This window comes from Lepisma saccharinum, chromosome 15, assembly GCF_977018435.1.
Source record: "Lepisma saccharinum chromosome 15, izLepSacc3.1, whole genome shotgun sequence".
Lineage (NCBI taxonomy): Eukaryota > Metazoa > Arthropoda > Insecta > Zygentoma > Lepismatidae > Lepisma > Lepisma saccharinum.
The window spans coordinates 31,849,083-31,860,129 of NC_139243.1; the positions used below are offsets into that span (position 1 = coordinate 31,849,083).

General features: G+C 36.6%; 1 protein-coding gene across 2 annotated transcripts in view; it reads left to right on the plus strand.

The window, feature by feature from the left end:
- The window catches only part of LOC145999662 (glutamate receptor ionotropic, NMDA 2B-like), a 957,426-nt gene extending 947,619 nt beyond the window's left edge, over positions 1–9,807 (plus strand). The window contains exon 19 of one of the 2 annotated variants that reach the window (XR_014443422.1): positions 9,204–9,254. Coding sequence is in view for 1 of the 2 variants with exons in the window: in XM_083136793.1 (XP_082992919.1) it covers positions 9,204–9,246 (43 nt within the window). In the remaining variant the exon portion in view is untranslated. Of the gene's footprint in view, positions 1–9,203 lie in introns of both variants that reach the window. The other variant, XM_083136793.1, reaches the window with a different exon arrangement.
- Positions 9,808–11,047: the final 1,240 nt, after the last annotated feature.

Consider the following 11,047-nt stretch of genomic DNA (forward strand, 5'->3'; position numbering starts at 1 on the left):
CTGGATATCTCGGATTCTACACGTCATTTACACATTCAGTGACTCTTTTTGCATTTCTGGAATAACAACTATCAAATAACCATCCGGTATTTCCCGAATGCTCGGGATCCCGAAAAGTCGGAAAGTGGAAATCTCCCACACTGAATTGGAACATTTATTTATAGTGAAATGGTGATAGGTAAGTGCTAAAAATTAACACATTGATACGGGGTGCAAAGGGTGACCTATTCGCAACTCAGCCAAGTGTCAATCTCACTTCCACGTAATACACCCTGGGACGTATAGTTACAGGCGCCTTAACACACATCCATGATAATCCCCTGTGTGGTTTGTGACGTGTCGTCCATATTTGTATTTGTAATTGTTCCTCACCCTCGCTCGCTCAATCTCTGTTTGACCGAATAAAAGCCATAAGCAATATACTGTCACACATAAAGCCAGAAAAGGATATATATACAAGGAAACAACATGATGTACATTGACAGACACTTCTGGGTTGTAATGATACCATTGAAAGTTAATGAGATTCTCACAACCCAGAAGTGTCTGCGACTGTACAACCCCTTTTATTCCCTTGTACTCCAATCAATTTTTCTCTCCTCTTTCTTCTCTTTCTAATTTATATCATTGCATTTCCCTCACTTTCCTAAAAAAATCGAGAAAGAAACCTTCCCTAAATAAAGTACCTTCCCAGGAATAACGATGCTGGTAGGTGCTTTCAGTTCGCTGGTGACCAGCCAACAAACCCTATTTTTCCTGATTTGTTTTTTTTTATTTCATTTAGTTTATTTTAATTCTCGTTTTGTGCCTCTTGGCTAATTTGCGAAGATGGGGATGAGTGATGAAATGTTGAAATTAATGGACATTCACAAACAACCAAGGCCGAGCGGGGTTCGAACCCGAGACCCTTGGCATCGCAGCGCGATATGCTAACCACTCGACCACAGGGTCCGGCCCTATTTTTCCTGAAACTATTAAATCTCATTTCATTTCAACTAAATGTTTAATGTCTTTACCAGAAAACCCAATCTATCTATTCAGTACCGGTCACAGAAACCTACAACAACGACTCGGTGTTCGTCGTGCTGACCACACGTCACCCAGTAACTGGTTGGATGTGCGAGTGCGAATGAGTCCGGCAGTCGGTAGTTAGGCTCTGGCCCTTAAGGGTTGTTGCGCCATGGGTTATTTATATTATTTATCCAGTAACTTTTTATATTTCTCCCTGCACCTCTCCAATTCATTCCTCAAATTTTACTCACCAATTTACTCACTCAAGAAATACCCATTTTACTAATATTAACTCACTCTTATCACTAACAACTTATAATATGTAAACCTTGTCCGTTCTGGAAATCAGAACAACATGGTATCAGTACAAATTAAAATATGTGTAATCAAAAATGTTATGTTTAAACTACATGTTGTTAAATACACTCTTAATTTATAAAATAATCATTTCGTACAATTGTAAATATAAATATACAAAACAGTAATTTTACCTCTAATATTATGTGGACGTGAAACTTGGTCCCTTACGTTGAAAGAGGAACATAAATTGAGAGTATTTGAAAATAAGATCCTTAGGAAAATATTTGGACCTAAAAGGGATGAGGAGACAGGTGAGTGGAGAAGGTTACATAATTTAGAAGTACATAATTTGTATTTATGTCCAGATATTATTAGAATGATTAAATCAAGAATACTTATGTGGGCAGACCATGTGGCACGAACGGGAGAGGAAAGAAGAGTTTAAAGGATTCTTGTTAGGAAGCCTGATGGTAAGAGACCAGTAGGAAGACCAAGTCGAAGATGCAGGTGTAATGTTGAGATGGTCCTAAATTAAATTGGTAGGGATGGAAAAGAGTATATAGATGTTTCTCAGGATAGGGACAGATGGAGAGCCTGTGTTGCTGCAGTCATGAACCTTCGGGTTCAAGAAGGCTACAGAGTTAGTTAGTTAGTACGACATGTACACCATTGCTTCACCCCTTTGTAGCAAAGTCACAGAATATAAACTGCTAAGTTAAATGTGGCCTTGATCGGAAATATAGCCGTCTTTATACTCTCACTCTTAACAATAATTACAAAATACTGTAATGGAACAAGAAAATAATTGTTTGTGTACGGTTCGTTCCGTTTATAAGACTTTGGTGCTTCCAATTAAACGCATATTGATTTTCATTTCTTCATGTATTGTTTTGACATAATTAAAAATATCCAAAAATACTGAAATCTTAGTGTGAACTCAGTACTACACAAAAATCGTGTTCAAATATTTCAATCTTACATGTAATAGACACTGGACTGCATTTGGCAGACTAGCGAGGCCCTGGCGTCTGGACTCACATCCAGTATGATCTTCTGTGGAACTTGTGCGCTGTCCATTAATGTTCGTGATTGTCACTTCATCAATTTCATCTTTATAGTGTTCATCCTCATCTTCCAGATTAACCGAAAGTGGCAGAAAAGCGAAGTAAAATAAACCAAATGAATCAATCAATTATTGCTCTTAGATAATGTTACGAAACATATGTTTAAATTGGGATTATGTACGTCGCCTGTACGTCAGACTAAGGAGTAAAGATCTCCTAATTTTCCAAACCTCTGAAATAGTTTTGGTTTCTATTCCCCGTGCATATTGCATGTCCAAGGCCCCGAACTCACCTAGATGATTCTTCTTGTTACTTCTCTAGGGCTTCCCTAAAATTCTAAGGGAAGTACTCCTGGCCCTCCTAACCTAACTCCGAAAGCATGTATTGAACAAAATCTTCGAACATTTTGGCGGCAAGAATATGGAAGTGAAAAACCAGTGTCAAGGAAAAACGCAGTAAGTAATCGCTAAAACTCTGCAGTGTGTGTTAACAGATGTATATCGAAATCGAACCATGTAAAAATGTAAACGTAAGCATGATGAAATCATAATGAAACAAATGAAACTTGGGCCAAAGGCGACTTTTACTAATATCGAGCATGCGGAGAAATAAACATAGATGTCGCAGAAAAAAACTGAACGATATGCAAGTTGGAGGCAAGAAATATGACAAAAACTTAATAGAAATGATGAGTTATTTACCTGTCACTTAAACTTATTTATTTAATATTGGTAATTGTGACGAGAATATGAGAATGTATGAGAGATCGCTTCTCAGCAATACGATCCCTCGGTAGCAAATACAATATTTATTTATAGATTACAAATAAAATGTTCAACTATTAAGTGCAAGTGCATAGTTAGAGATCGGTTAGTTCATAGAGCTATCCAGCTTAACTATTGCCTATTTTTGGGGAAGCAGGAAAAGGTGTACACTATCCTTGACTCATCTCAACGAACAGGTCGTTAGGTGCCGTGGCTTGCCCCGAGTTGATAGCTTCCTGGAGATGAGGTCTGCTCGAAAAGGTTTATAGTATAGATTGGAACTTCGATATGGACTTTACATTGTTACCAGGTTCAAACGATTGATCACCAAGAATTGATACGAATGTTTCCAAACCAGTTCACTAGATCTTTGTTATGTAAAGATTATGCTCCAAAGGAGTTAGCTCATTTGCAAACGGGATCTCTGAACTTTATTTCGAAAACAATTTAAACCTATTGTTTCACATAGTATGATTAATTTTAATTGAAATATGTTTACAGCCATCAAATGAAACCGGATTCTCCAATTCGTTGGACCCTTAAAGATTGGTCTACACGATAACTCAAACACGTGTACTATGGACCGTAATGTGCGCAGAACCGTAATTTTGAATATCTCGATATCATTTGTGGCAGATTGATGGAATCATGTTTATTATTGCCACCAGAGGTCAATACAATCGATTACTCAATGACGTCATAACGAAGCCTCTGTGCCATCTCGCAGCCCTGCAGGCTGGATTCTGACACAGGGAGAGGAAGTGGTATTTCCTTCAGGTAGACACTTGTTAAGGTGTTGAGCAACCACGATATGGAGGAGAAGGCTAAGTACGTTCCATGATGATTTTATGTTCCAAACTTGCACTCTCACATAATTATAGTTAGTTCATGAACTTTCGTTTCCATACTACGTGTTCAAGTGATTTAACTCTAAATCCTTATCCGTTTGGTTAAATTTATAAAAGTCAGGAGTCCTATTTAGTTCATTATTAGTTCGGTTGAATGAATATCCATCAAACTGGCCAAGTGATAAGAGACAATGTTTTTCTTTCAGCGAGTTTATCTAACAAACTATATTGATGTAGTCTTGAGGTGCTTGAATCAACTGGAACAGTGTTGCATCAGTACATTACTATAGCATAGCTGCCTCACAGCAAATAAGTAGACCATTAAGGCGTGAATCTTGCACTGCGCTCAGAATTCAAGGTTCGTATGCACTAAACAAGCCAGTTTAACGTGCATATTACGTATAAAACATTCTCGATGCCTTACTCAAGGAAAGATGTTATTGTAGTGTCAATTGACTATAAGTATACATATTTTACACCACGAATCGCAAGAGAGACTGAGAGCAGGCTCGTAGCCAGGATTTTATTTCGGGGGGGGCTCATCCCTAATCTGCACAGGCGTCGCCAGAAATATTTTTAGTGAGAGGGCAGGCCACTGACAAAACTTGATTAGTAGAAATAATAATAACAATAAAAATAATAACATTTGTCATTTTACAATATTAATCCAATTCTTTATTATTATTATTATATAATTGGAAAGACATTGCTACTAGATCCACCGCATGAGTGAATATCCAACACAACTGTTGTCCATTATTTTTCTTACATTTTGTACAGTTAGTGTACTGAAAGTCATAGTTATTGTATTTTGTTATCAACTTTTACACATTGCGTTAAAAAAGGCTTTAAAAGTTAGGGCCAAATTTTACTCATAAAATTTATATTGTGTGACCTCTCACAAAGAAAACTATACATTTTGAAAGCTTTGGATCCATTTAGCTCTTATTTGGATTATGGTAGAATATAAAAATATAAACTGCTCCTCTATTATGCACTATTTTTTTCGATCTAATATTTAATCCTTCTAAGGAAGTAAAATTGATTACCACTATACACTCTTTAAATTTGATATTTGTAGGATTTCGGGGGGGCTTCAGCCCTCTCCCTGGCTACGTGCCTGACTGAGAGGTTAATTTTTGATTGTGTAGTCCCGTTTCGCCTAATTGCTTATCAGCACAATATAATGTGATTTATGATCTGGCCGACATTTTTGCTCTCAAGTTTGTATCTTTAGTTTTAATATCCGTTACTTCATATGTACTTTACCTGAAAGTATATTAGAGTTATTTCGTACAATTCTTTATCGCAAACTAATATCAGTTTTTCAACTACTGTGTAACAAAAAAATATTTCTCTCTTTGGACGTTCATAAACATTAGCAATAAAATCTTATTTTTTGTCAAAAACCAGTAAAAATATTTAGTTCATTCAGTCAGATTCAGTTTTGTGATTCTTTGTACAGAAATAAACATAACAGGATGAGAATAGGGAACAACTTTTTGGAAGTTACATATTTAAGCACTTTACATACTTTACCATGCCTTGCAATATATTCATGCGCACATTTCGAAAGTTAAGTTACAATAATGTCCGGGCTCAATTTGCGACTGCTGGCGAAACAACAGAAGCAACAGAACAGCTTTGCCTCCAGAATGCAGTCGCCATCTAGTTGTCAAAATATCGTGGAAGTCTAATCGCAAAAATTGGTGACGTCAAACGGTTGAGCATAAAGTGGAATTATATTGGAAACCTACAAACTACCCTTTTAAAAAAAACCTAGAAATGAAAACATAAATGCCCCATTGTACTGTCACGGACAGTTCTGGGTTGAAACTGTCCCATTAATTTTCAATGTAATGGTTACAAGCTAGAAAGAAGTTTCCCTGACTACCAAAAAAGAAGAGGGGCGTAGTACACCCAATCATCGTCAATCTCACTTCCACGTAGTACACCCTGGACTGCATTTTGCAGACTAACGAGGCTCTGGCGTCTTGACGTACGGCCAGTATGATCCTCGTAGGACTGTGTGTGTGTGCTGAGTGCCCCTCTACAGCCACAGCTTTAAACCTAAGTAAGAATATGTTAGTCCTCCAACGTTACAGTTATTTATTAGTTATAATTTAGTTCAGGTAAGGGGCTGGACCCCGTATAATGTGACGCTTGCAAGATAGCCTAAGTGCTGACGCACCCAAAATTTTAAAATCAATGAACCAAGCTAAAAAATAAGAGAAAAGATGAAGACTACGTGTATTAGATACTATGATGTATTAATATAAATAGAGGAAATACTGAAATATTTTCGAGTGGCCCACTTAAATCTTATACTCTACTGGAGAGGGAGTTAATATTTTCTTTAACCTCAGACCCAATCACAAATATTGGTGCACTATTCAGTCATTTTGATGTAGACCAAAGACTGACAGACTTAGGATGGATCTTTGAAACAGACATCCGCTGTCTCTCCAGCTACTGAAACACGTGGAATCAAATTGGAAGTCACTGGAATAGAGCAAACTTCCTTCTGGAATACAAAACAAGCTTCTTACATGAAAGATAGAGAGGGTAAATAGAATCCTGCTGTGGGGTGTGCTAATTTCTGGCTGTTCTGTTCATAAGCCTTAGTTCCAAAGGTAAACAAGAGTTTCAAGTAGGTCCTGTTTGCTTAGTACCTGTCTTGTTGGGAATTTCTTCTCCAAAGAGGAACCGAATGTGTTCCTCTGTTCTGGCCTTACAGTGTGCTTCCGTGCGATGTTGTGGTAACACAAAGGCCTCCCAAAAATCTTTGCAGCTAACTCTCTCACTCGCTGTGCCTTACCGATGGCGTAGTGGTAACGTCCTCGCTTTGTAATCAAGAGATGACGGATTCGATATTCGGTGGTGGCACATAGTGATTCAGATCCCACTTTAAACTGTAGGTCCAGCCCCGATTAGCCCATCTGTGCATAAAGTGGGCTAAAAGACTGAAACTCTTTCACTCGCTGGTAATGAAGTCTAGAGATATATTCTCAGTGAATGTACAGTATAGTTTCTAACCATAATTCCAGTCGGATTAGTGTGTATATGAACTCACAATATTAGACTTCAAACAAATACACACAACTTTCGTATAAGTAATTGAAAAATTCAATGCCTCGGTTACGATGCCACAGATACCAAGCCTGGTCTGTATGTTGGATGCTCGAAGATCTATGGGAGCGTTCAGACCCAAGCGCCAAACGACACGGGCACGTCCAGTCTGTAACATAGACATTCACTGCGCATGCGCAACGAATAGGACGAGGCGGCACGATGCACACTATTAAGAAAATGGTACAATTCGCCGGAGATTGAACCTTCGACCCCTTGATTACAAACTGACACCTTACGGGACAAGGATGGTCGAAGGTACATGTCGAATTGGAGACAGAAGTGCGACTAATTTTTTTATGTGTTTGAAGAAGTTCATAAATTGTATGTTACATTTAATATCAAATCGTGTCGAACAGAGGCACACTTTGTCTTTGCATATTTCGTAACATCACATACGGACAAGATTTCTCAGAGTACTGGAATTTCTCGCCAGGATGCGCGCTACAAGAAAATGACAATATTGAAGGAACGAAAGCATTATTGGTGTTTCATGTGCAATCCCATTGCTCTCTTCTGAAGTTAACAATTGAATCGGCCACACGAACAGCGTTCCAACCCTTTCAGTACGTACTATGGATGTTGATAACCACACAACTACCATGGAAGGCTCGGTCAGACCGCTGTTTTGATTTTGAACTGTGAATGCGGTTTTTTGTTATTTTCAATTTCTGACGAGTTTCACGTGACTTGGCATGGTTACAGAAGAATATTGTAAAGCAGGTTTCAATTATTATTATTATTTAGTTGAAGAGATGTAACGTAATTTATGCAAAGGGGAAGAAAATGAGTCACATATTGCAACAATGGCTCCTTTATTTATTTTTGGGTTCCAAATTCTTTAAATTTACACTTTTCATCTTGTCAGAAGAGAGGTAGTTCAAATTGAAAAATCAATTATGCGCCATTTAAAACACAAAACATGCATGTTACTTCTGTCGAGCCACTTGCCGAAAATAGAATTTAATAAGATTTGAAAAAATAGCAAAGGCAAGACCTCGTGACATTGACATCGTGTAGCCAGCACCCTTACTGAAAAGTAGAGAAGGGTGCACTTGTAATTGGAGGGGTGCCCCTTCGACGTAGTACACCCTAGACTGCATTTTGCAGACTGACGAGGCTTTGGCGCCTGGACCTACGGCCAGTATAACCTTCGTAGGACTGTGTGTGTGTTGTCCTTGTTTGTGCTGAGTGAACCTTTACAGCTTCAGCTTGTAACTGAAATCAGAATATCTTAGTCTCCGACATATGTTACGGGTACTAAATAGCTCAAGTGCAGACTCACCCAAAATTTTAAATTCGATGAATCAATAATTGGAGGGGTGCGAAAAATAAAGTAAAATAGAAAATCAGACCGGTGTGAGAGTAGTTGAGGGCAAACCAAAGTAAACCAAATTTTTAGGAGACAAAAATAATAATTTGCGTATTTAATAGTGTTTTGAAGTAAATCGTCTAGTTGTCTGTTGCTGACAACATTCTACACTGACCCAAACAATTTTCCTTCTTCATTGGGATGGTATCTTTAAAAATATAATAATGAGATTTTATTAACAGAGAGAACAACGTTGTAACTAGCTGCCAAGAATGTTGTTGTTGGCACAAACAAGTTGACTTTACTCAATGTTGTCTGACATATTGCAGATTCTTTGATTTGAAACCTGACTATATAGTGCAGTAACTTTAGACGATTTTTTTAGAAACCAAATTCACATGAAGCTAAAATTTGGTACATAACTTCTTTATAGCATTAATAACAACATATCAAAAGTCCCCGGCGATCACCCGTACGCTACGTATGACGGACTGAGTTTACGGGTGATCACCGGGGACTTTGACATGATGTTATTAATGCTATAAAGAAGTTATGTATCAAATGGCAGCTTGTTATGAATTAGTTCTTATATTTTTCCTAATTTGACTGCACTATATAGACTTACAATTGTTTGTGTTCAGTTGCGGTGATGTGAATTGATCATTCTCAAGAAATGTGGTGACCCGTTGTGACTTGATGATTTATTTATGTTTAAATTAGGTGCAGTAGTATTCCACAATGTACATTACATTTCGTCCAATTACTTTCGTTTCAGGTTCATGGTGAGAGAGATTGCTGAAATCGAGACAGTTCTTTAGCTACTGCCTTAGATGCTGAAAGCACCAATCAAACAGAAGTCACACGACAGGACCAGGAGAATACGCACCAGTGTTCTTCCACAGACAAATTAAAGTGTGTTCAATGAAATCACTCAGCACGTTGCCTGCCTGTTGTATCATAAAGAAAGAAGAAAGCACGTCAGTCTGCCATGTCTTCTTTGTGAATTACAAAAAGCTTCAGGTGGGAAGGAAAGAAGACCAGGAAGGTGATAGGGGAAGATCGATTTTGTCTTCAGATTACGAAGAAGGTAAAGCAACAACCAAGGAAGGAGAATGGACGACGTTTTTATCCATGCTGCTTATTACACACGAACATTTGATAAACAATTACGAGAAAGAATGAAAGAGATCCTTTACAATTTCGTTCACGAATTTCGAAGTGTTTGAGGAAACAAGGAGGGCAAACTAAACGAGTGTGTGGTGTTTTACCTTTGTGTACGAATTACTAAATGTTTAAAGAAACAAGCAAGATATACAAAGAATATATGACACGCTGTACAATATTGTTAATGATAACATGTTTGAACAAACAAGCATGGAGAACGAAGAATTTATACTCAACTGTTCAATTCCGTTTAAGAATTACAATGTGTTGAAGAACAATCATGATAAACGAAGAACATAATACAAACTGCTTTATTTGTATTTACAGAAGCCGAATTGTTTAAAAAAGAGAAAATATATGTACTACGAAAGTATACAACATAGATAGGTTCAAAGAAGAATGTATGATAAAACTGTTCAGTTCTTCTTTACAGAATACAAAGTGTTTGAGGAAACAATAATGACAAGATATAACGAAGAAGTTTTAAGAGCCTTTCAAAGGAAAGGAAAACAAAGATAAAATAATGTGCAAATACTAAAGGTTGTTTCTTCACGAATAAACGTTTTATTGCATGTAGAGATAACTTTTTTATTTAATAGTGCAAAGATATTTCAGAAATTCAATGTATATGCTTCTTTTCAGACTGATTGCTATTTTGACAATACAATTCAGTGCTGTAGTTGTTTGATAGAAATGCATATATCTATTCCTCCAGACGAATTGTATCTTTTCCGATACAGAAAAGGTGACAAAATGGACTACTATGTGAAAATGTAAAATATTCCTACAAGAGTTGCAGTATTGAATAAATTATGAACTTCAATGTACATGGCTCAAAATATATTTGCTAAAAAATATATATTGTGATTTAGTATTTTTATTCACAGTATAGGTTTCTCAAAATAACTATTAGATTTAAAATATGATGTATATGTGATGAATCTAATTATATTTGAAATATAACCGTTACTTTTATTTGGAACCATTCACAATTTTTAATGAAGATCTCGTTTGCATGTGCAGAATCAAATTTGCAAGATATGAAAATAAGTCAGATGCTATTATGATGTATGAATTACATATTACTACTCTTAAACTGAATATATGAAATACAAAAGTATATTAAGAAAATAAATGCAATAATATAAGTAGTCTGTGAAAAAATAGATGGTGCTTTACCTAAGAAATTGTTAATCCTGGTTAACTGAATGATGCATCGTGATGAAAGTTCATGTATCATGATCATTTTTTACGTTTTTGTAGTACTATATAAATTGCGATGTGTTTCAATGCTTTGTTTTGAATCAGTACAAGATAAAATATGTTTACAACTCAAAATGCTTAGATTGTCATTTAGTTTTGTACAATATGTATTGCTTTAATCAATTTTCTTAAATTGTTATTTTCCTCAGGTATGGCTCATTAATCATTTATCATACGTAGAATTATGGGATG